The sequence below is a fragment of the Erpetoichthys calabaricus genome, chromosome 2, assembly GCF_900747795.2.
Source record: "Erpetoichthys calabaricus chromosome 2, fErpCal1.3, whole genome shotgun sequence".
In the NCBI taxonomy this organism is placed as follows: domain Eukaryota; kingdom Metazoa; phylum Chordata; class Cladistia; order Polypteriformes; family Polypteridae; genus Erpetoichthys; species Erpetoichthys calabaricus.
Window position 1 is genome coordinate 85,847,473 of NC_041395.2, and position 27,064 is coordinate 85,874,536.

Here is a 27,064-nt window from a genome sequence, read left to right on the forward strand (position 1 = left end):
AAAAAGGGAGATAAAACGGAGAAGACTGAACGTATACATGGTAAGCACTGCCTTTTCTGTGACAAAAAGCATGATCATAATGACTGTAATGCAATTCAGAAACTAACTTACGAAAGTAGAATTGACTTTTTAAAATCCAAAGGCTTATGCTTTAAATGCCTTAAACAAGGACATCTTAGTAAAAATCGTGAAGAAAAGATTAAATGCAGCAAATGTTCTCATTTTCACCCAGTTATTTTACATATAAATAAAGAAAAGAATTCTGATGATAAAGTTAAATCTCTTAAATAAGAAAAAGCTAAATCGATACAGAAAAGCATCTACAAATGCGCCCATAATATCGAAAGAGTCTTGTATGGCTACCGGGGCTGGAAATGGTGTCTTAGCTGTGGTTCCAGTTAAAGTTAAGTCCAAAGGGAACAAAAAATATATTGAAAAATATGCTTTGATAGACCCATGTAGCTCAGCCACATTTTGCACAGAGAACTTAAGAAAGCAATTAAACATCTCAGGAAGAAAATCGAACCTATATCTTGACACCCTAGAAAATCCAGAAAAGCCATTAAAATGTAAAATCCTATCCGGTATACAAGTCTGCGAGCTAGAAAACAATACATTTTATGACTTACCAGAGGTGCATACAGCAACTGTTATACCTGGACATAAAAAAAAAATTCCTACTCAAGAAGATACTATGAAATGGCCTTACCTTAAAAACGTGCATCTACCCCAAATAAATGCAGAAGTAGGTATGATAATAGGCACAGACTCGCGTAAAGTCATGGAGCCATGGGAAATCATTCATAGCGAAGGAGATGGACCTTTTGCTAATGAGAACAGTCCTAGGATGGATCGTTATTTGCTATGAGAAGGAGTCGGACAACGAAAAAGTAAAAGATGTTCAGTTAATTATGTGACGAAAAAGGAGGTGGAGCAAATGTTACTCCAGCAATACAATACAGACTTTCCAGAACGCAACTGTGAGGAAAAGGAGGAAATGTCACAAGAGCACATTAAATTCATGCGCATAGCTTCAGATACTACAAAAGAGATAATAATAGATGGACACTATTATATTAATCTGCCCTTTAAAGATGAAACTCTTGAAGTGCCAAACAATCGCTGTGTTGCAAAACAACGCGCTATTGGACTTAAAAGGAAACTTACAAAGCATCCAACATTCCATGAGGATTACAAAACTTTCATGAAAGACATTTTAGACAAAGGATATGCTATCAAGGTACCCACTGAACAGCGGACCCTTGAAAAAGAAAGAGTGTGGTATATCCCTCACCATGGAGTATATCATCCAAAGAAAAACAAAATAAGAGTGTTTTTTGACTGTACAGCCACTTACCAAGATTTTTCTCTAAATGAACAGTTACTGAAAGGACCCGATTTAACTAATACACTCATTGGTGTTCTTACAAGATTCAGAGAGGAACCAATCGCTCTCATGGCAGACATTAAATCAATGTTTTACCAAGTGAAAGTTCCAGAAAAAGACATGGATCTTCTTCGTTTTTTGTGGTGGCCTGAGGATAATCTAAACAATGAACTTGAGGAATACAAAATGACAGTGCATCTTTTTGGTGCTACTTCGTCGCCCAGTTGTGCCTCTTATGCCTCAAGAAGAACAGCAGAGGATGCAAGAGGCACAGCTTCAGAAGAAGCAGTTAACACTGCGTTAAATAATTTCTATGTTGATGACTGTTTAAAGTCAGTTGCTACAGAAGAACAAGCCATAAAATTGGCCAAAGATCTTCAAGCCCTGTGCTTAAAGGGAGGATTTTATCTTACAAAATGGATAAGTAACAGCAGAGCAGTCTTGCTGTCAATCCCTGAAGAAGACAGGGCAATAGATCAAAAAGATTTGGACTTAAGTAATGACTTGTTACCAGTTGAAAGAGCCTTGGGTGTTCAATGCTGCACACAAACTGACAGTTTAAAGTTTCAGGTAAAGCTGCAAGATAAGCCGGCTACAAGATGTGGTATTCTGTCTGTGGTCAGTTCAATATATGACCCACTTGGATTTTTAGCGCCAGTCATACTGCCTGCCAAGCTTATTCTAAGAGAACTGTGTAAAGATAAATATGCTTGGGATCAAGAAGTGGAAGTTAAGTGTGTTCGGCAATGGAAAAAATGAATGGATGATTTGCAGTTACTTGTGGATTACAATGTAGACAGGTGCATTAAACCGCCTGGATTTGGTCAAATGATGACCGCACAAATGCATCATTTTGGAGATGCTTCAGAAAATGGGTATGGCACTGTTTCCTACCTTCTCCTAGCTAATAAAGAAAATGAGAGACATTGTTAATTTCTAATGGGGAAATCAAGAGTGGCACCACTAAAACCTGTCACTATACCAAGGTTAGAACTCATAGCAGCAGTGGTAGCAGTCAAAATGGACAAAATGTTAAAACAAGAACTAAAAATTTCCCTGCAAAAATCAATCTTTTGGACTGGCAGCACCACAGTACTATGGTACATTGTGAATGAAAGCGCACGCTACAAAACTTTTGTTGCCAACAGAGTCACAGTGATAAGAGAGCACACACAACCCTCGCAATGGAGGTATGTCGTATCTACATAAAATCCAGCAGATCAGGCATCGAGAGGATTGACAATAGAAAGCTTCATCATAATTAAGACTTGGATACAAAGCCTAAACTTCCTGGTACAACCAGAGCATGAATGGCCTAAGAGATGAAGTGGACCTGTCTACTAGCGACGATCCGGAAATCAAAAGGTGTATAGTAAAATTTGCAATTGTAGAAGAAAAAATCGAACCAGTAAAAAGACTTGTGGAGTACTATTCAAAATGGTTCAATTTAAAGAAAGCAATAGCTTGGTTCCTTAAGTTCAAAGAATTGCTAATGTGTCTGAAAGAAAAAAGAAAGGCAATTCAATATACAGTCAGTCAATCTGGACACAGCCCAGAGAAACAAAAGACATTAACCACAGAACATATGAAGGAATACAAATTAACAATGAGGCAAAAGCCATTGTCTCTAAATGACTTGTCTAAAGCAGAAGACGAACTTATTCGCCTCAGTCAACTACAAGCTTACCCAGAAGAAGCTAAAGCCTTGCACAAAGATCAGCTTGTAAAGAAAGGTAAAATCATCAAACTGGACCCAGTCCTGCCAGAAGGAATATTGAGAGTTGGAGGAAGACTCAGCAAATCAGTTATGCCAGAAGAGGCAAAACACCCTGCATTTTTTCAGAAAAATTCACATATTGCTACACTCATTCAAGTTCATAAAGAAATTGGACATTATGGGCATAATTACAAGATGCTACACCCTGTAACTCCTGGGTAATGGGTCGAGTCATCAAGACAATGCCAGATGCCAAAGGTGCAGTCAGAAGAGTTTGTGTGCAAACCAAAAACAGCACACTAGATAGACTCGTAAATAAATTGTGCCTGATCCAGGAAGAATCAAGCAGCAAATGACTGAAATGATTAATTTTTCTTTTTGCATGCTTAATTTCTATTGTGTTTTTTGTTGTTATAGTAGAATTTAAGTTTCTTAAGTTTTAAGTAAGGTTTAAGTTTAGCAAAGAAATAAATGCTCTTATTAAGTAAAGTTAAAGTAATTGATTTCTGCCCCAGCATAAACAATTAGGGGCCGGATATGTAAGAGCCATTTTCCGAGTTCTATAAGATTTATGAATATTTATTAGATGACAATGCATAATAAGTTTGAAGTCTGGCTGCGCCGTAAGATGGCTGCACCGACGAGAGCTCCGATTCATCTCAGCAAAAAGTTATTATTTATTTTCTTACTACTCACTCTCTTTGTGCGTACTACTTTATCACACTTTCAATATGACCGGAAAACACTATTGGAATTACATTCATCAGCCAGTTCGGATTTTACCACAGTTTTTGATATTGCGGACACTGTACTGCCTGGAGTCTCTTGCTTACTCGCGCGACGCCAAAGGAAAACAAAGAGGGGGAAACGCGCCGGAGTTCTGTGCCGAACCCGACAGAGAAACAACAAGCCTCCTTTGCCTAGCATCCTGCTCGCTAACGTTCAGATTCTGGACAACAAATTAGATAAGCTGCGCGCACAGATAAAGCACCAAAAAGACATCACGAACTGCTGCGTTTTGGCGTTCACAGAGACATGGTTGGAGCCCAGCGTACCCAACTGCGCAGTCACACCAGACGGGTTCACAGTTTATCGGGGAGACAGAACGAAGGACTCAGGCAAGTCAAGGGGAGGGGGTGTGTGTTTTATGGTTAACTCTTCGTGGGCTACGGATGTGTGTGTCTTAAAAACGCACTGCTCACCAGTTCTCAAGCTGCTGACCATTAAAGTTAGACCCTTTTACCTCCCGAGGGAGTTCAGTTCAGTTCTCCTTTCAGTTGTTTACACCCCCCCACAAGCTGATAAAGCTTCGGCTATGGATGAACTGTATGATGTTATCAGTGGACTAGAGAACGCTAACTCAGAAGTAGCATTTATTGTGTTGGGAGAGTTTAACAGAGCAAACATGAAGAAAGTTCTCCCTAAATACTATCAGCACATCTCTCCCCCCACAAGAGGTGATCAAACACTGGATCATTGTTACACCTTATTCAAGGACTCCTACAAATCTCTCCCTCGACCAGCTTTTGGAAAAGCAGACCATTGCTCTATATTGCTGCTGCCTGCATATAAAAAAAGACTTAAACAGGAAAAACCGGTTTACAGGGACATCTACAAATGGGACAGTGAAGCTGAGGGGGTCTAACAGGACTGCTTTGAAACAACTGATTGGCAGATGTTTGAGAATGCAGCTGATGGCAACATCAATGAATTCACAGACTCTGTCACAGGATATATCAGCAAGTACATTGGCGATGTTGTCACCAAATCCTCCATTTGCATATATCCTAACCAGAAACCCTGGGTAAATAGGGAGATTCAGGCTAAGCTCAAGGCGCGGACCTCTGCCTTTGGCTCAGGGGACTCTGATGCATACAAAGCAGCCAAATACGACCTCCGGAGGTCCATCAAGAAGGCCAAATGGGACTACAGGGACAAAGTGGAGTAAAGCTACCACAGCTCTGACACCAAGCGCCTGTGGAATGGACTGTGCTGCATCACTGACTATAAAAAGAAAAACACAGTCAGTGTTCAGCCCACTGCATGTCTTGCAGACGAGCTTAACACTTTCTATGCTTGTTTTGATGCAGCCAACAAAGAACAGGTGCTATATCCTCAAGGGGGCAGTGAGTCTGTCACTCTGATCCTTGAGACGTCTGATGTGAGAAGGTCCTTCAAAAAGGTCAATCCTCGCAAAGCTCCGGGACCAGATGGCATCCCAGGCTGTGCCCTCAGGGCATGTGCTGACCAGCTAGCAGATGTGTTCACCAACATCTTCAATCTCTCCCTGAGGCAGTCAGTGGTCCCCACTTCCTTCAAGGCATCCACCATCATTCCTGTCCCAAAGAAACCGGTGGTCTCCTGTCTGAATGACTATTGCCCGGTTGCACTGACAGTTGCTTCGAGCAAATGGTCAAAGGTTACATCTGCTCCTCCCTCCCCGACACACTGGATCCTCTCCAATTTGCTTACAGAGCAAACAGATCTACAGAGGATGCCATTGCGCTAACAATAAACACTGCCCTCACCCACCTGGAAAGAGGAAATACATATGTAAGAATGCTGTTCATAGATTACAGCTCAGCATTCAACACCATCATCCCCTCAAAACTCATCTTGAAGCTTGACGACCTTGGGTTGGGACGACCATCTGCAGATGGATTTTCTCTTTCCTCACAAACAGGCCCCAGGTGGTGAGAGTCGGAAAACACACGTCCTCATCACTCATTTTAAACACAGGAGCGCAGGGCTGTGTGTTTAGCCCCCTCTTTTGTTTACCTTGTTCACCCACGACTGTGTTGCAAAACACGGCACAAACACCATCATCAAGTTTGCAGACGACACAACATTCATAGGCCTTATCACTGACAACGATGAGACGGCCTACAGAGAGGAGGTGCTGGCATTGAGTAATTGGTGCCTGGATAACAACTTGTCTCTTAACGTCAGCAAAACCAAGGAGATGATCGTGGACTATCGGAAACAGCAAGGCAGAGAACACCAGGCCATCTACATCAGCGGCGTAGAAGTTGAAAGGGTTAACAGCTTCAAGTTCCTCGGAGTAAACATCACCGAGGATCTCTCGTGGACCCGTCACATAGACACTGTGGTTAAGAAAGCTCGCCAGCAGCTCTACTTCCTGAGGAGGCTGAGGAAGTTTGGCATGAATGCCAACATCATATCAAACTTTTAGAGGAGTGTGGTCGAGAGTCTGCTGACGGGCTGCATTACTACAGAGAGTGGTGAAGGCAGCAGAGCACATCACGGGCAAGAGTCTCCCTGCCATTGAAGAAATTTACCTACATCGGTGCTTGCGTAAGACAAGCAGCATCATAAAGGACCACAGCCATCCATCATACCAGCTGTTCTCCTTGTTACCATCTGGCAGACAATACAGGAGTCTGGCTGCTCGGACTACAAGACTTAAGAACAGTTTTTACCAAAAGGCCATTCGACTCCTCAACAGCAACACCTGAACACTTACATACACTTATATTACACCTACATTGCATTACATCTACATTGCACTACTCACACACAAACTGTACCTGCACACACTCTGAATACTGACTGGAACATGCATCTGCACTTTATGGAATATGCATCTGTACTTATAAAACATTATCTGTGCAATAACTGTCATTTGTACTTGCTGCTCATTCAACTCATATTGCTCTATAACTTCTTTTAAAATGTACACATTTTATTTTATATGGCTTGTCTATTTTTAACTTGTAATTTTTTTAAATTATTTTTTAGCTTTATTGGATCTAGGCTGAGTGACTTGTTTTTCTTGTCATACACATTTCATTGTATGTTGACCCTGTGTTAACCTATATATGACAAATAAACCTAAACCATAATCTATGGGAGGTTCCTATAACCCCCGTAAATAGAATTGTATTGGCACATTCTTGCCATTTCTAACAGCTTGGAGTAAGCATTATTCTTCAGTTAGTGACAGTCATGCCTTGCATAAGGTGTAGAGGCATACGGTTTTTAACCGTGACCGTGCTTGATGGCCTACGGGCTCTTTGAATGTGTGAAGTAACACGTAAAGAAAACTTGTTTATTTAAGTACCATACCATACGCTTAAGGCATACAGAAGAAGAAATGAAGAACCTTTAAGCAGAGAAATAACTAAAGTTTTTCAAGAAAAGCTAAGTTTATAGAAGATACATTTTTCCTTTTTTTTGCCCTTTATTCTACGTGTGTAACTATTTTTTCTTTTATTCTTGTGTGGATTATTTGCTTTTAACTTTCACTAAATATTTTCAAAACGAACTTTTGGACTGTGAGAATTCTTTTGGCACGCGTTTTACCCGTGCCTAATAACACCTTATATCCCGGTAGCTACGGGATATATGAACCTTCTTCTTTCGGCTGCTCCCGTTAGGGTTTGCCACAGCAGATCATCCAAAATTGTTATCCGCATATTCATTTGGCAAAATTTTACACCGGATGCCCATCCTGACGTAACCCTCCCCATTTATCTGGGCTTGGGACCGGCACGAAGAAACACACTGGTTTGTGCATCCCCTGTGGTTTTGTTACAAATGGATATATGAATAATTATAATCAGGGGTGATCATAATTGGTACGCTGTTACGCATGCGCGATAAAAATTGTAAATGCGTAATGTCATTTGTGTCCCTACGGCGCCGGTGCGTACCTGATGGTCAGAGAGGGCATCAACACCTCATGTTGCTAATACAGTAATCCCACCTCGATTGAGGGGGTTGCGTTCCAGAACCCCCCGCGAAAGGTGAAAATCCGCGAAGTAGAAACCATATGTTTATATGGTTATTTTTATATTGTCATGCTTGGGTCACTGATTTGCACAGAAACACAGGAGGTTGTAGAGAGATAGGAACTTTATTCAAACACTGCAAACAAACATTTGTCTCTTTTTCAAAAGTTTAAACTGTGCTCCATGACAAGACAGAGATGACAGTTCCGTCTCACAATTAAAAGAATGCAAACATATCTTCCTCTTCAAAGGAGTGTGCGTCAGGAGCAGAGAATGTCAGAGAGAGAGAGAGAAAAAAGCAAACAATCAAAAATCAATAGGACTGTTTGGCTTTTAAGTATGCGAAGCACTGCTGGACAAAGCAGCTGCAAGGAAGGTAGCAATGTGAAGGTAGTCTTTCAGCATTTTTTAGAGGCGCGTCCGTATCCTCTAGGCCAGTGTGCGAACAGCCCCTCTGCTCACACCCCCTCCGTCAGGAGCAGAGAATGTCAGAGAGAGTGAGAGAGGCAGAGAAAAACAAACAATCAAAAATCAATACGTGCCGTTCGAGTTTTTAAGTATGCGAAGCACCGTGCAGGAAGCATGTCGCTTGACAAAGCAGCTGCACGGAAGGGAGCAATGTGAAGATAATCTTTCAGCATTTTCAGACGAGCGTCCGTATCGTCTAGGGGTGCAAACAGCCCCCCTGCTCACACCCCCTCTGTCAGGAGCAGAGAATGTCAGAGCGAGAGAGAGAGAGAGAAAAGCAAACAATGAAAAATCAATACGTGCTGTTTGATCTTTTAAGTATGCGAAGCACCGTGCGGAAAGCATATCGCTTGACAAAGCAGCCATATGTGAGCCCAGCAAGGAAGGGAGCAATGTGAAGGTAATCTTTCAGTGTTTTTTGAGGAGCGGCCGTATCCTCTAGGGGTGCGAACAGCCCCCGTGCTCACAAAATATTTGAGGAGTTTTATTTAATATGTAATACGCGCTCTGGTTGGGTAGCTTCTCAGCCATCTGCCAATAGCGTCCCTTGTATGAAATCAACTGGGCAAACGAACTGAGGAAGCATGTACCAGAAATTAAAAGACCCATTGTCCGCAGAAATCCGCAAACCAGCAGAACAGGTTTAATATGGTCTCTTTTTCAGCCATGTGTACATAGCCTTCCTTCAGGATTTTCATTTACCCTGAATTAGCTTGCAAACTGAATCAGAGTAAATAACGTAATGTCTCTAAAATGAAAGAATCTAGCCTTAGTGAAACTGTCAGTGTCTGACATGTCTAATTTCTATGGTACAGGTCTGAATTGTAGGACCACATTTATTGGCAGATTACAGTCTTTCTCTTTATATTTCAGCCAATAATCTGACTTTATTTAGTTTTTGTTAAATTACTTCTTTACCATACTAAGAAGGCAGTTTATCTGTGTATGTATACCGTCAGTATCATTTGGCTATTAGCAGCATGTTTAAAGGCAGTTAAAGCAGACAAAGTATAGATTTCTGAAGATCAACAAATAAAATATGAATTTTTCCAAACATAGTCATCATACATTAATTGAATACTCTTTACCAGTTCGGAGTAGCTCCATAAAGGACAATCCAGTCATAAAGTCAGTTTAGAAACATGCTGTGGCCTATATTTAAATTTCACAAATACAAGTGCTGGGGTATTTTTCTCATCGCTGTTATAGTCCCAGATCATTTATTACCCACTCTCTCATTCCTTTGGTTTTATGATTTAACTGTACTTCATTCCTATAGCCTTATTTTCCACAGTATTACTCATGAAACGGAAGGCAGAGAAAGATTTATTTGTCTTTAATTGTTCAGATCCTCATGTAACCACTGCCTTTTCTACCATTACATGACTGGCATAGCAAACATGGAGCTCTTTGATTACTGGAAATTGTTTTGTTTATCCTAGTTGTAAACATATCCTTCATCCAGTCCAGAGACTGATATATTCTGACAGTGGGAGAAAGTATAAACTCCACACATGCAGTGACCCGATAAAGGATTTAAACCCACAATGCTGAAGTTGTGAGCCAGTAGAATAAAATACTGTGCCAACATGATGCCTAATATTAAGTTAACAATATACTAGAATGTTTGTTTTCAATTCATGCCTTTCCTTTATTGACATTTTCAAGTTTCCCTTTTGCTCTTTCTACAGTACATTATTTCTGGAAGTCTCTCTATTTGTGCTGCCGATAAGATGCAACTTTGTAAAGTAAGTATAAAGATCTGTCTAGAACTTTGTTTCAATCTGTTCATTTAAGTCTGAATAGCAACTATGAGATTCATCTTCTTTTCCTTTGTTTGACTATTAATAGTACAATACACAGAATGTATGTTAAGAGACACGATTCAGCTCTTTAGAGATTTTTACTTGTGTTTTCACCCATACTTAAACCTTTGTTGCAGCTTTTGAAATGACATTTTGTTTTTAAATATTCACATTTTGGAGCAGGAGACTTGTAGATTCATTAAGGTTGTACAATTTGTTCACATATTTTTCAGCATTTGTAAGATAAATTAACATGGCCCTTAGATAGTTTACATATGTAATGAACAATCCATCCGGCACATTTGGTCTTAGGTTCTAATCAGCCTCAATCATGTCATTGTGATTGGATCAGGTTTCATATTTCATACAAGCACTGTACTTCATGTGATTGATTTTCACATTATTTGGCTTTCGATCTAATATTGTGTCAAGATGGAAATTATGTAACTGGAGTGTTATCTTGTGGTCAATGTGTTTTGAACAGTATCAAAATCAAAGTGGTAAAAAGACTAAGAAATGTAAATATGGTTTAAAGGGAGATCCGAAAGATTAATAAAAGAGAGCATAAAGTCATAATCAGGAAGTACAACACCAAAACACGAGGCATGAATCATGGTCGAATCACAAAGCAAAAGTTGTGCCTATGCAAAGAGCCTTTCCTATTAACTAAATGTGAAACAAAGACTTGTAGTTTAAGAGTTTGTATCTTGTAGATGCCCCAGAGGGCATCCCACCTAGGATGGAGTTGTTTCCCTTTCCTGGCCGGAATACCATAAAGGAAGGATGGATTAAGTGCAGGCAATACCCGGCTGGGATGCCATGATTCCTGTCCTGAGTGGGATGCCTGAGGGCTACGGAAATCAGTGAAAGATGATGGTAGGGAGCAGTTCAACACCACTATAATAGATGGCAGTGTCCCTCAAATAGAGTCCCTGTTTGGACACCATAGGGCTGCATGGGAGTTGGAGTCCAGAGGTGCAGTTGTGTAGGGTTACCTGGTGGTGATAGAGGGCGCTGCAGTGGAAGGACCTCCTTGGCTTTCTTATGACCCTGAAGTACTTCCAACTGGCCATGTCATGTCACCATAAGTGCTCCTGGACCCAGCATAAAAGGTGCCCACTGCAAAACATGGACAAGTCAGATTAGTAAAGCAGAGGGCCACACACTTTGAAAACAGAAGAGAGAACTTAATAGTCTGTATATTGGCAGTAATGGTAATTGTATTGAGCTGTTGTTATGGTGTTTAAAATCTACAAATGATTCTCTATATTTTTATTATTATATTTTACTCAATCCCAACAAGATGAATTCAGATGTAGGACACTTGTGTAGGAATTATAATAAAAGGGCATATCCTCTTCCCTTACACCTCACTTTTATAACAGTTGTTCACAGCATAGTACTAAAATGGTTTTACAGCCTCAGAAAGGAAGACTGAGCCGATATCTCAGGATATTGATTACTTTATGGATGGACATCTGGGACAACAATTTGGTTTACAGTCTGGGAAAAGATAGATTAAAGAGTTTGAGCAAAATTCATCCATCATATTGACAGACAGCCAATCAGGTACATGCAACAATCATTTGTTATGAAACCACGGCATGAAACTTTGTAGTAAATATGCCTCATTTTGAAAGCAACATCAGAAGAAGAGAAACAGTGACGATGGAAGAGTGACATCAGAGAAGAAAATAAAGACACATGTGACCAGTTTTCATCCGATCGTCAGTTAACAGCATTTTCATGAACATCGATTGCTAAATCAAACGCTGCCTGGGACATTCATCCTTGACATCACTGATTCCTTGTCATCTGTAACTTTTTTGTGAGCTTTTTCTAAAGACTATATATATCCAGACTTTTCTATCAGTACCTATTTTCTATTATTCTTTGTTCCAGTGGTATTATTATTATTCCTGTAATAAATACCATGCTGCCTTTAACTTTCTATGCTTTGTCTTAATGTCTATAGAGTGATTGAAGTAATAAGTTAGATTTCTTTGAGCACCTGGTGCAGCCGGAGATTTTCCATTATCTCTGTGCTGCGAGGTTTATTAAGGCTGCGAGTGAGAGCTCCACTCAGTAGTAGGGAACAGTACGTAAAGTAAGGTATTCTTGGCTGATAAATGGCCTATAGTCAAGAGTGCTGAGCCTTTGTACGTTTAAATGTATTCTTGTAGACCAAAAGTAATATTTAGGTCTGAGATATCATTAAAACATCATATGTTGTCTCTTGAAGTGCTGAGTGACAGGCTGTGTTATTCCTAAAGCACTTGTGTGGTTTAAAGTGCTAAAGGTTAATCAGCGTGTGAGTGTGTCATTCATGGGGCACTGTTGTGGTTAGGGTCTGTGTGTATGTGTATGTGTGTATTCATCTTAAAGTGCAACAATAGACCAACCCGATAACGAACTTGATGAGTACATTTACCCTTGAGAAAACAGGTAAAGGGTAAGTAGAGGGAAATACTATGATAATACAGTTGTCTGGATTAAAAATCTTTACATTAGAACCCAGAGTTGTGTTGGGTCATGTTTTTCTGGGGCTTAGGGGCTCGGTGGCACCCCCTACTGTTCACAATCCATATACTTCTACAGTAGCAGTATCATGCAGTCATCATTTATAGGCACAAATTATGATGTCACATATATCAACGTGACTGTTGACAAGTTACATTGCCAACACGAGCATGGCCATAATCATGAGGAAATTCCACAGATCAAATTTACAAAATAGTACTGAAATGATGTCATTGAAAAAAATGATCATATAAAACAGTAGTTTCAACCTTTATTGCCCCAGGACAGAGATTTAACTTTTTAAGTTCATTGATGACCCACAGAAAGCAACTGGAGAGTAGGGTGGTTCTCCTTGGTGAAATGAATGCTCTTACAAGAGAGAGGGGAGTGTGTTTGCCCCTTTGGTGAAACAGGCGATTTAAAATGGATAAAAAAATAAATGTAAGTGTTGTTAATTCCTTTTAACTGTAGGCAACTCAGTTGATGAAGCAGCTTTTTTTTCTTGCATTTATGCAACCCAGGGATGCCAACATGCAATCCAAGAATGGCAACAACAGCCCAAAGTGGGTCATGACACACTGGTTGAGAAAGACTGATGTAAAACTTTAATGCAAAATACAAAAAATAATGAATCAAAAAATGACAAAACAAAGTAGAGTACAGACAATAACACCAATATTAAAAAAAAAAAAAAAAAACAAGCCCTGTCTTTGTGGCCAGCCTCAAAAAAGCCCACAGTAGCTTTTCTAATATTTGTATCACTTTTGTATTTAACTAATAAACAAGGTATTATATTTTAAAACTCCTTTTTCTTCATCGTTTCCCACTTTAATGTGGGGTCAATATGCTTGATCAGCATTCTCCATACAGCTCCATCCTACACCACCCCCTCAGTCAAACCCTTAATCGTCAGATCTTTTTACTCTAACACTTTACCTTCACTTGAGCTTCCGTTGCTTTCTGTTCCTCTGTATTTAATTTCCCATCACTCTTTCCCCACATATTCATTGTCCATGCTACCTGAATTTACTTTCTTTGATACAGTGCATCCGGAAAGTATTCACAGCGCATCACTTTTTCCACATTTTGTTATGTTACAGCCTTATTCCAAAATGGATTAAATTCATTTTTTTCCTCAGAATTCTACACACAACACCCCATAATGACAACGTGAATCATGTCCAATCAACTGAATTTACCACAGGTGGACTCCAATTAAGCTGCAGAAACATCTCAAGGATGATCAGGGGAAACAGGAAGCACCTGAGCTCAATTTTGAGCGTCATTGGCAAAGGCTGTGAATACTTATGCACATGTGATTTCTCAGTTTTTTTATTTTTAATAAATTTGCAAAAACCTCAAGTAAACTTTTTTCATGTTTTCATGTTCTCTCCCACTTTTGTTGAACCTCTGTCTCATTTCTTATTCTGCCCTTTTTGTAACTCCACACGTCCATCTCTACCCTCTCATTTCTGCCACATCTTCTCCTCTGTCTCCTTTACTGTCCATGTCTCAACTCCGTATATCATTGCTGGTCTTACCACTGAATTAAAAAAAACATCCCTTTAACCTTCAACATAATTCTTTGATCACACAATACTCCTGGTACCTTCTTCCAATTGTTCCATCCACACTGTATTCTATGGGTTATCACTGCATCTCATTTTCCATCTTGGGCTACCACTGATCCTAGATATTTGAAGTTTTTCACTCTTTCCAATAATGTTTCCTGCAGGCTTATGTCTGAATCCTAATAATCATTAAACTTCAAAATATTCTGTTTTCTCCCTATTTATATTCAACCCTCTATCTTCCGAAGCCCTTGTCTATTCTTCCAACTTCCTCTCCACTTTCTCTTTTCTGGTGCTACATAACACCTTGCCAGCAGCAAAAACATACACAAGGTGTATTGGTCTTGTATCCTATAACTCATCACATCCATAATGAGATCAAAGATGTAAGGGCTTAGAGAAGACCCTGGTGTAGACCCACTCTAACGGGGATTTTGCCTGTTACCAAAACACTGCTTTTAGCCAGAGTCTTCACTCCATCATACATATCCCAAACAATCCTCACGTACTTTTCTGGTACTCCTTTTTCTCTCATGCACCTCTTGACATGGCACTGTATCATAAACCTTATCTTAAAAAAAAAAAAAAAAAAAAAAACACCATATACAAACCTTTCTGCTTTTCATGATGCTTCTCTATGAGGTATATCAATGCAAAGACTGCATCAGTTGTTTCTCTCCCTGACATAAAACCAAACTGCTCCCCCAATGTTGGTCTTTTCCCTAAAACTGCTCTAAAACCCTTTCCCAAATTTTCATTCTGTGTGACAGTGACTACTTTATTTCCTACCTTCTTGTTCTTGGTACTAGCCCTTCATTTGGGACTCCACCTCCAAATACTACCCTTTTCAAAGAACCTCTTCTATCCACTGAAGAAATAAATGTGAGAAGCAAACAGATTATGGGTTGGGGAACTGTCCCTGTGTATTGTACCAAAATAATTCAGTATGCACTCAAATAACGGTCAGGTTCTTAAATGAAACAATTGACAAATGAGTCCATACAAACAGAGGAATTTATATGATTTAAATCGGAAGTCGATGGAAGGAGGGGTTGACGTAGTGAGAAGGTGACAGAGGTGATGTCATCAGAGGGCGATGAGATGTGACATCATCAGAGCTGGACGGATGAAAACACGGAAGTTTCTTTATGAGACGGAGCGATGTTTTCTGGTGTGGAATTCAAGGTGCGGAAGGTTTTTCTTCCTTTTTTTCCATTGATGAAAAGAGAAAAGCAGTAATATGCTGTCTTAAACTCCGCTCCGGTGTGTTTTTCGCACTCCGTCGGGCCCTTCAGCTGAAACACGTGTGTGTAACACTTTGTATTCTTGATTCTATGATGCTCACTCAAGATCACACATTGCTCACCTTTTTTCTGCTTTATCTTACTAAAATCCTTCCCAGCCTTGTTTCAAACCTTTGCTATTCTAGAAAACATTCTCTCTCCCTCGTTTGTCTCCAATTTTTCATAAACCTCCTTCAAAGCTTGAGCCTTGGCTATTGCCTTTGCCCTCTTTGCTTCCTTTTTTGTCTGTCTATATATTTCCCTATTTTCTCCCCTCCCTGATTAGTACCATGTCTTCTTTGCCTCCATCTTAGCTTTTATCACATCCTGCACCTCTCTGTTCTACCTCCATGTCTCTTTGTCCCCAGGTGAGCTCCTTCATGTCATCCTACCCAACACTGACTTCACCAACTCTTAATACAATTTTAGTATTCTTCTCCCACCATTCCTCTACATTCTCAAATGACTGCACTTCATTTAAAAGAAGTTTACCTAAACCTGTTCTTAAGCCGGGCGGCACGGTGGCGCAGTGGGTAGCGCTGCTGCCTCGCAGTTGGGAGACCTGGGGACCCGGGTTCGCTTCCCGGGCCCTCCCTGCGTGGAGTTTGCATGTTCTCCCCGTGTCTGCGTGGGTTTCCTCCGGGCACTCCGGTTTCCTCCCACAGTCCAAAGACATGCTGGTTAGGTGGATTGGCGATTCTAAATTGGCCCTAGTGTATGCATGGTGTGTGGGTGTGTTTGTGTGTGCCCTGCGGTGGGTTGGCACCCTGCCCAGGATTGGTTCCCTGCCTTGTGTGCCCTGTGTTGGCTGGGATTGGCTCCAGCAGACCCCCGTGACCCTGTGTTCGGATTCAGCGGGTTGGACGATGGATGGATGTTCTTAAGCCCTTCTTATTTTAATCTCCACCACTTTATCCTTGGTGCCTCCTGCTCTGGTTTTTTCTCCTATGTTTCTAATTGCTCACTTCATCACCAACAGTTGTTTTGTGTTATCAGCACTGGTGTTGCTTTCGATACATTACAGTTTAGTTTGTATAGACAGGTGCCAATATTGCTCAAGCCCACTGCACAGGTTGACCTGGGTGATGTAATCCCTTGGTAGCTCATCCTAGGACAACCAGATAGTTACTCTTTTTTCTTTCAAGTTAACATTAGGATGTGAGGATTTTTACACCTGTTATTAACTTTTCATTGAATTCCTTGGAGCCTCAGCAGCATGTTTTAAACGTGAAAATATTTTTATGAGTGTGCTGGTCATGACAGCTTAATTGTCCCATGTTGTTCTCTTGCTGTATAAAAAGACCTTTCTTCATAGTATGACTGTTGTGAAAATAAGGTGCTATATAGGCGCCCAACCTGGCACAGATTCACACTGAGGCACGTGTGCAAATAACAAGGCTTTATTTTTTTCTTCAGCACATCTTCTCCGTGTCCCACAGGCCCAACACAGTCCCAAAGCACCTCAATACCAACACAGCAATCCTTCCTCTGGCAGCACCACCACTCCTCTCAAGCAACCTCGTCCTCTTCCTCCCGATTCTGGCCCCTGAGTGGTGAATGCTGGCCCTTTTTATAATCCACCCGGAAGTGCTCCAGGTGCTTAATCACCTGTTGCTAATTGCACCTCCGGGCAGGACTGTAGAGGTGTCCAGGTGGGCTCTAGAATCCATGCAGCACCCCCTGGCAGCCATCCAAGATCCCCACAGGGTTGTGGAGAACTCCATCTCCCATGAAACCCTGCGGGAAACTGAGGCACGATCGTCAGCCAGGGAGGCTGCCACCAAGCGTCCCGGGGGAGGTAGTGAGACGCCCATGGTTGATCCCCCGGAACATTTGTGGAAGGGGCGTCCCGGCATGGGACCCGGCCGCCCGCCACACTGTCTACTATGCAGTACTGGACTTTCTTCTTCATGTTTATATATACGGTGACTTTGAGCTGAGGGAAGAAATTCATATGAGCTATTTCTGATGTGATTTTGTTTTCTTGTATTCAAAAGCTTGTGCTACAATGGTTTGCAAAACCAAAGAAATCAATTTCCATTCATCCTGTAATCATAAAGTTGGTCTGTAAAACAATAACCCTCTCTACTTTAACTTTCCAGAATATTGGGCAGAAAAGTAAAAAAAAAACTTTATAAAAAAAATTGATAAAATATTTATTAAATAGTATTTCACACAAGAATGTATTGCTTAATTTAAATAATTTAATTGGGTTGAATATCTTTTGTTTTAGATTAAAGGAGCCTTGGCTACGAATATCATCAGCACAATTTTCAGCTGCATTGGAATCATCATGTATTCAATAGATTTAGGAATTCAATTCTGCTTTGATGAATGCTATTACAATTATTCATTTGAGGTAATTTTCTTTATGTTTTGTTTTTTCTGGATTAATTCATAATTCTTGGATCAAAAATAGAAACTGATAGAATCAAAACAAAATCAAAACTGGGATGGGTGGTAGATATCAGAATAAAAATAATTAACATAAAATATATAAGGATTACTCTAAAATTTTCATTAAGACAGCATATTGTTAAATCCGATACTCAGGAGAGTAGAGAATGTAAAAAAAGTGCTCTCTACCCAAAGTCCAGGAGTACTAAAACTGAATATTTAATGTGTAACTTTGAGTGTCACTGAAGAAGGTTGAATAAAATCAGAAAAGTGCTTTACTGTGAATCATTTCCCAATTAAAAGCATTTCAAGGTTCTTTAATAATAGAGCCTAAAATTACTGACATATTTGTACAGTTGTAACACAGATCAGGTATGTTTGAGGTGTTCCTTTAGTATTTTAGGTATATTTGATGTAAAGTTGATTGTTATGTGTTCATTTTAGATTGAATATTTTATTTGCATAGCTCTCATAGACTAGTAACAGTTATAAAATCTACAATTAACAAAAATGTAAAAGAAAAAGCCATCTAAGTTTTGTTCCTGATACAGAATCAGATGGGTGCTACATTTTTATACCCACCATTGTTCTACATGGAGGATGATCATCTGTTGACACACACCTTTAAATATATTGTTTCTTATAATTGTATACTATTATTTACATTAAAAATTTACAAATAGCTATTGTGATATTGTTCTTAAAAATAAACATGACTAGGTTTGGATCAAGTCACAATTCTTAAAGAATCAGGTCAGGTCTTGTAAAGGAACATTTATTTGTGGACTGCGGTTGAGTGCAGTTTTATTTTTGCAGGTACAGGTTGGGTGCAGGTCTTTAAAAAGACACTCTATGACACGCTGCATGCCATGAGTTTAGAAATGCCAAAGCAGCTGTCAGTTTTAAGATCATGACTGTCTCATGGTTGAGACGCTTATTCATTGCAGTGATCCTTAGTTATGATGTAGGTTTTTGGACCCTTACACTCCTGGTAAGATTACCTTCAGCAAATCTGCCCAGAAGGGGGTGTAAACTAAATTACAAAATATATTGTCAGTGCAGTATAAAGTTGCAAAGTTCAACCTTTGACCCAGCAAGAATAATATGAATTCTGAGCCATCCACAAAGTAGATGAATTTGAGTGGTTAAGCCTTTGACAGTCCTGCTCACATGCTTTGTGAATTTGGAAAATGCATAACACTGTTGAACCTGTGGTATCTTGTGGGTGATGTTACATTGGGTTTTAAGGCCACTGCTGTGAGCCATATGGACCTTTGAATTTCTGGAGGGCAAGTTTTATTTGTGTAATTAACATTTGAAAGAATCTATTTAAAAGTTGATGTAGGAGAGTGCAACACATGCTTCTGACATTCATCCAGACATATTGGTAGTGCATCAGCAAGCTATTAACATGATGGGCCACCTCCAGCTTTAGCCTGTGTGGTGACTTTCACAAACTGATAGTAAGGGGTTTCAAGACATCAGTCCATGAAGAGTCTTCTAAAGGTCCACAAAACGATGGAAAGATCTACTATTTTATTATGTTCTTTATTTTGTCAAATTTTAATTTTATGCAGCTTGCCTATATGTTAAATTGTTCAGAAATTGTAACACATTATGCTGTTTTGATAGTGACATCACAAAGGCACAATCATTATGACTGGCTTATTTAATTTTGTAGCACCAGGCCACAGCGGTGCTCGCCAACGGCAAGTCCCAGTGGACTATTGATCTTCTTACATTGCTTTCTTAGGTAGCTTGCTTAACATTTCCATAATAGTTGGAATTTTAATGCGATTTAGTCAGGCTTGCCATTTTTATCAGCTCCTCTGGCAATAAATTGGAATGCCAGCTCATACAATGGGCAACTCATCCTTCAGCAATGTAAAGAAACAAAACATTTTCCTTCGTTTTGCATGTGAAGGTTAATTTTTAATCTTGTGCACAGCACACTATTGGCATAAGCCAACTCTGAGATGTGGATTTAATAACAAATGCTAGTCAGTTTTTCATGCAAAAGAGGAAAAAGTAATGCACTGTTTGTGAAGCATTACATTTTATAATAGCTAACTGTGTAATGAATTTAGTTTATTTTTTGTGAGTAACGAGTAATGTAACTAAGTCATTTTTAAAAGTCACACTCCACAATGCTGATAAACATTGATGTCAAGGTCTTGTTTATGGCCTGATTTGTGCAGGGTGGTGTACATTCATTAAATACACAAATATCAACAAATTTTAATTTTAGAAGCACTTAAAAGTCAAGGAAAATACTCAGCTTAATTTTTTTAGCAGTATAACGCATTCTGAAGATGATTAGAGAGCGATCTGCAAAATGATCATGTATCAATTTCCAGTGATGTAAAGTCACGAATTACATTCACTTTTGTTGTGGTTCTTGAGTAGATTATATATGAAATTATATTTTTTTAAAGTATTTTTAAAATCATGTATAAATACTTTTACTCTTTAATTATGTTTAGTAATGATTCTGCTTTGTTACTTTTTTTCAAGGTACAGTATATCATTACAAAATAAAATTAATTGCCTGTGTTCAAAATGGAAAGTTCACAGTTCAAAATAAAACTGCACAAAACATATTTTGGGGGTTGCAGGTCACGATCTTATAGTACAAATTGTTTTAGTAAATAATGCCATGGCTGTGTAGTTCACCCCAACTGTATAAGTGGTTGTATCTAAGTGTATCAGAACCTAGTGTATTGTCCAAGAGCATAAACTTATAAAAACACATGGAAGTATATTGATTTTAAACTAGCAGGATATTTAATATAATACAGCATAAATGCTAAAAATCATAGTCGATTGCACAAAACAATATCACAGGAAAATACTGGTAGCCACATTTTGTTACCAAACAAATTTCCAGTATTCCAAAAGGATAAGCCATAATAACAGAAAGCATTATTTTGAAAAAAAGATGTTTCCCTTCAGTTTATAATACATAAGTCAGTCGTACACAGCACATACATCATTTCCTAAATCTGTACTCATTTTCTTAATGTACATTGGAAAGTTCAGCATATTCAGCAAACATTTTCTGTATATGAATATGGGCACTCATCTATTGAGCAATGCATCTGTTTCCCAGACCATAGTAAAATAGTCCCAACAGAGAACAGTAATGGTGAGGGCAGCTCCCAAGGACACGGAGAGCTGTTGGCCATAGCTGCATCCCCTTACAGCCAATTTTATATGTTGATAACACAGTGCTGTATATCTAGGCACAAATTTCAAGTAAGAACTGAAAAAAATGTATAGGAATTATACACTCTAAGTACTTCAGATCAATAGTAATCAGTGACCATTTTTGTCTAAAACACTTCCTGCTACAAATGGGTACAGATTTTTTGTTTTTCATTTTCAGTACTTGCATATAGTTGTGGAAGTCTGGCACAACCTCCAGATTTTGAGTTTCTAAAATTTGCTTCTATAAGCTGTGCTATTCTGATTGTACCTGCCTAATATTTACTTATTTCATTTTTGATTTTCTAATATAAACAAATAGTATTTTTACTATTACTATTATTATTTATACTTGAGTGGTTTACACATTTTAAACCTTTACTTTTACTGAATAATACTTTTACTTGAGCAGAATGTTTCATTGGTCTTTCCATTTCTGTCAATTTCCAATAAGGTTGCACAAGGAATAAGGGGTGTCCTGTTGATTTTTACTATTCTCGAGTTCTGGGTGAGCTTGTTCACATCAATCTATGGCTGCAAAGCAACCTGTGGAAACCCAGACCAGGTAATAATTCTACATAATATTCTTTAACATTCAGTTTTTCATTATGTATGTGAAAGCATTTGGCACCCTGCACTAAACACCTTATTGTTTTCTAGTCCAAAGTGCTAAGCTTTCTTGTTTATTTTTTTCTTACAGCCTGTAATTATCATCCAGCAGAATGTTGACCCATCAGAAATTCCTGTACAGATCCCACAGTATAATGTTCCACAGCAGACTACTCCTATCACACAGCCATATGATCAACCTCCAAATATGCAATACTACCCTCCTCCATATGCTAAGTAAAAGTGTGGTTGAGCTCTACAGCACATGACATTGACGACAATGACTGTGGAAATGGTTTTGCCATCAAAATGCAAGCCTCAGATCTTTATTTTTATTAATCATTTAACTCAAATATCTTTTCATTTATGTTGCTTTGCTTAAGTACTGATTTACTTTATTTTGATTGACACTAAGAGTCCTCAAGAATCTCTATGGAAGTGAATCTTTGTGTTTTCTGTTAAGAGATATATAAAGTACAGTGAATGTATACATTTATTTTTTACTGATATGGTGATTTCCTAGATTCCAAGGAGAATAAAATTCACTATGCTGATATAATTTGAGGTTTTAGCAAATCTTTCAATATCAGAAGGGAGTATATTTTTGCCTGGAATTGACTTCATTACACGTTTTCTCAGTTTCCTGTACTTGATTAATCTGAGGTAGAGTTATTGTAGATATAAATCATGATAGCCTCACTACCCATATCAACTTCCTCAACAACCAGATGTCTTGGATTTTCATTTAATTATTTCTTGTAACCTCAAGGTCCAAGCACTTATATTTATTTATATATATATATATATATATATATATATATATATATATATATATATATATATATATATATATATTTATTTATTATTTATTGTCACAAAAATGACCATAAGATGTTGAGAAGGGTTGGAGCAGCCAACCGTATCATTGTTCCCAACTGCAAAACTGATTCAAAAACAAAGACATGTTCATTCAACTGAGTTAAAAACAGAACTGATTCTCTTGAGAGAAGGTGGCGGCTTTAAAGGCCAGCTAATGGAAGTGATGTCATCAATACCGGAACCGGAAGTGATGTCATTGGCTGCCCCAGAGCCGGGCAGGATTTCCCTAGAATGGTCTGCAAAAGATCGAGAGGGAAAATTAGTGCACTTCGCTACCCCCTGGTCTGGCATGGAATCACATGTATTCAAGCCCTTTAGTTATCTCCTAAACACACGTGTGTGACAATATATATATATATATATATATATATATATATATATATATATATATATATATATATATATATATATATATATATAGTAATAAAGACATGACAATTATAAAGGTTTGGGGTTTTTAGCCCCGTATACTGTAAAGTACATTCGTCAATTGTTTTTCTCAAAAACTCAAAAGACATTGAAGGGAGGGAGGACGGACAATTTATGGTGGCAGACCGGATATTAAGGTGAGGAATGCTGGGATAGTTGTGGTGGATTGTGGGAGCATGACGTCATCAAGGGTAAGCAGAGGGAAGAAATAAACCCGGAAGTGTGCGTTTTCTAGAGCCATCTGGGCGCTCTTTACAGCTGCAACGTCTCGACCTTTCTAAGGAAGCAAAGAAAGAAAGATTAGTGTCCCTGCGGGACTTGTTACGAAGCAAACTGGGTCGATCAGCTGCTCCCCAAGCGCTCGTGCATGACAATATTTATATATATTTATATATATATATTGTGGAACCTGGCCCGGACACAGACAGACAGACATCATTTTGTCACCCAGCACACGTTTATTTACAATTATTTACAAAATTCAATCACACACAAACCCAGTGTCACAGCACCAATCACTCTCAGTCCAGGCCCTCTACACAATGCCTTTTCCTTCTCTTCAGGCCGCCTCTTTCCTCTCCTCCCGAGCTCTGTCCACTTCCACCCGACACCAGCCATCGAATGGAGGGAGGCGGCCCCTTTTATAGCCATCCAGATGTGCTCTAGGTGCCTCCCAACAATCTTCCGCCGGCACTCCTCAGTGTGGCATAAGTGCCGGCTGCGCACCCGGAAGGGAAAGTGCTGAGGTCCAGGGCTCCCAAGGCATTGGGGCACCCCCTGTCGGTGACCAAGGGCCCCTACAGGGTTGAGCTTCAAAGCTCTGTACCCGTGGTCACCATAGGCACCAGGGCGGTCACCCCCATATGGTCTGGGGGAGGCGTAAACCCTCCTTCGGTCCTTCCAGGCTGGGTACCACCCCCAGCCACCTGTGACAATATATATATATATATATATATATATATATATATATATATATATATACATATATATATATATATATATATATATATATATATATACATATTGTGGTGGGCGGCCGGGTCCCATACCCTGCCGGGACGCCTTTTCAACATATGTTCTGGGGGAGCAACCATGGGCAGCTCAATACCTCCCCCGGGATGCTTGGTGGCAGCCTCCCTGGCTGACAGTGGTGCCTCAACTTCCAGCAGGGCTCCATGGGAGATGGAGTTCTCCACAGCCCTGTTGGGATCTGGGGTGGCCGCCAGGGGGCGCTGCATGTGTCCCTGAGCCGGCTGGACGGGTCATCAGCCACTCCCGGAAGTGGAACCGGAAACAGGTGATCAAGCACCTGGAGCATTTCTTTGTGTTCTATAAAAGGGGCCAGCAACCATCACTCATTGGCCAGAGTCCGGAGGAGGAGTTTGACGGGAGGAGTGGTGGTGCCAGAGAGGAGTGTGTTTTTGTGCTTGTGCTATTTTGGACTGTTTTGTGCCTGTGGGGTACATGGGGAAGACATGTATATATTGTTAGAACAAATACTCTCCAGATATTATAAAGGTTTGGGGAAGCCACCCGTATATTATATCCTGGCTGCAAAAGTTTGAAAATAATTGAACAAAGATGTTCACAAGACTGAGTCCAAAACAGAACTGCCAGACTGGAGGTAAGATGGCAGTTTTAAAGGACTGGAGAGGAAGTGACGTCATCGTAGCCGGAACTGGAAGTGACGACATCCAAGGCGCCAGAACCAGAAGCGACGTTGTCCAAGGCACCAGAACCTTGTGGAATTTCCTGGGAATGGTCTGCAAGGAACTGAGAAAGACAGTCAGCACACCTTGCCGCCTCTTGGTCTGATATGGTATTATCATTACTCAGGCTCTTTAGCTGTCTCCTATTCGCATGTGTGTGATAATATATCTATACTAATAAAAGGCAAAGCCCTCACTGACTCACTCACTCACTGACTGACTGACTCACTCATCACTAATTCTCCAACTTCCCGTGTAGGTGGAAGGCTGAAATTTGGCAGGCTCATTCCTTACAGCTTACTTACAAAAGTTAGGCAGGTTTCATTTCGAAATTCTACGCGTAATGGTCATAACTGGAACATATTTTTTGTCCATACACTGTAATGGAGGAGGCGGAGTCACGTATCGCGTCATCACGCCTCCTACGTAATCACGTGAACTAAAAACAAGGAAGAGATTTACAGCACGAGTCAAACGCGGGAACGAAGGTAAATGACGTTAATTTTTGACTGTCTTTTAATACTGTGTAAGCATACATATTAACACATGTGCAATTAAACGTGTGCATTTACGGGGTGATTTCTCAGGCTTAAAAGCTCGCCTTTTATCAAACGCAGGAACAAAGGTAACTGACGTTGTTCACTGTCTTTTAATACTGTGTAACCATACATATTAACACATGTGCAATTAAACGTGTGCATTTACGGGGTGATTTCTCAGGCTTAAAAGCTCGCCTTTTACTAAAAAGGTAAATGCAAAACTATTTTCAATCAGTTTAATGAAACGCTCCCGTTAAGGATTGCAATAACATATTCGCGAGATAAAAGAACGAAGTAGGGGGAAATGACGGAAGAGCCTCAAACAGCGAAGAGCAAAAAATTAATTAAACAATTGAGAAGGGAGCGAGTGAAGCATTCAAGCATGTTCATAAGGGAAACAAAGCACGGTGTAAAACGTAAGTTTAAATTAAGTTTATAGAAACGCTCCCGCTGCGGATTGCAATAACATATTCGCGAGATAAAAGTTTAATGAGAAGACACGAGGTATAAACGAACCACACGCCGTGGCGCAACGTTAAGGGCAACAGTTTCAACCATTCTATGATCTGCTTCTCGCAACTGAAAGACGGCACATGGCGGATGTTAGCCGACTTGCTGACCGCAACATTAGGGGCTTCAACTCTGGCGCTGACGCCACATCTCAGTGCCAACACTTTCCAGACTCTACTTAAAAGACACGCCCTCCTCACTGGACAGTTAAAAAGACCAATCAAACTAACGATGACATAAAGTATTACCCAATCAAAAGTAGGAAAGGAGGCATCTTCATAAAATGCGTGTGGGATGATTTGCATGAGACGCTGCTTAAAAAAAAATGATAAAAAAAATACGGGAGAAATCCCGTCCAGTATTGATTCAAAACGGGACGCGCAATTTCATTCTCAAATGCGGCACGATTCCGTATTTTAAAGGACAGGTGGCAACCCTACAGTGCCAGGTAACCACCCATACAATCAGATTGTGATTCAGACTAGGAGTGCAATGAATGTAATTACCCCGATCTACATACAAGGCGAAAGTCTTGCAACATTCAAAGATGATGGTTTGGGATAAGTACACCATACAACATAAAAGAGCTTATGAAGCCTTGAACCGAAAAAAGCAACATCTCAGAGATCGTAAAAAAAAAAAATAGGAGGTAATGTCGTTTTACTCGCTGTAGATTTTATTCAAACATTACCAGTTATTCCACGAGGGAGACCAGCAGATGAACTCAACGCGTGTTTAAAATCCATGCTTCTCCCACGCTCGGTTATATGTCGCGTGTTCTCGGGTAGGTACACCAAAAAATGTATACATTTAAGCATGTAATGGGCAAACAAAAAATGAGGTATACCCGAGGGCACTGCAGTAGTACTTAATCTAACTTTACTTCTTAAATGTTAATGTTTTACTGTTTAATAATTTATACGCTTCTTATATGTTGTTCAAATTCTTTTATCAAAATACCAGTGACAGCGCAATGCACGATAACATGGAGTGAATACACCATACGCATCCGCCCACGGCCGCCCTGGTGTGCGCAGATAGGAGTTGATTCTACAATCAAATAAAATAAACATAAAAAGAGTAATACAATCATCGCCCATAAAGCGGATAGTAGACGTGACGTACTATATGTGTACCAGATTTCAAGTCAATAGGTGAAACGGTTTGCGAGCTACAGGTGATTTAAAATCCTGGACAGACACACAAATTGCCACGGTAGCAAATTACAGAAGAAGATTTTACTGTTTAATAATTTATATTTATATGAAATGTGCTTCTTATATATT

General features: G+C 39.7%; 1 protein-coding gene and 1 long non-coding RNA gene across 12 annotated transcripts in view; both read left to right on the forward strand.

Annotated features, from left to right (window-relative positions):
- LOC127526521 (uncharacterized) overlaps positions 1-27,064 on the forward strand; it is a 212,470-nt gene that overhangs the window by 101,947 nt on the left and 83,459 nt on the right. The gene's annotated exons all lie outside the window — the stretch shown is intronic.
- The window catches only part of LOC114646048 (membrane-spanning 4-domains subfamily A member 15-like), a 187,291-nt gene that overhangs the window by 79,952 nt on the left and 80,275 nt on the right, over positions 1-27,064 (forward strand). For 4 of the 11 annotated variants that reach the window (XM_051922110.1, XM_051922112.1, XM_051922114.1 and 1 more), the window contains 3 exons: positions 10,015-10,071; positions 17,736-17,861; positions 21,558-21,668. The exons of 4 other annotated variants lie outside the window; for them this stretch is intronic. In XM_051922110.1, coding sequence (XP_051778070.1) covers positions 10,015-10,071; positions 17,736-17,861; positions 21,558-21,668 — 294 coding nt within the window. Of the gene's footprint in view, positions 1-10,014; positions 10,072-17,735; positions 17,862-21,557; positions 21,669-21,803; positions 22,170-27,064 lie in introns of all 11 variants that reach the window. 3 more of the 11 variants (XR_007934020.1, XM_051922113.1, XM_051922115.1) reach the window with 3 other exon arrangements.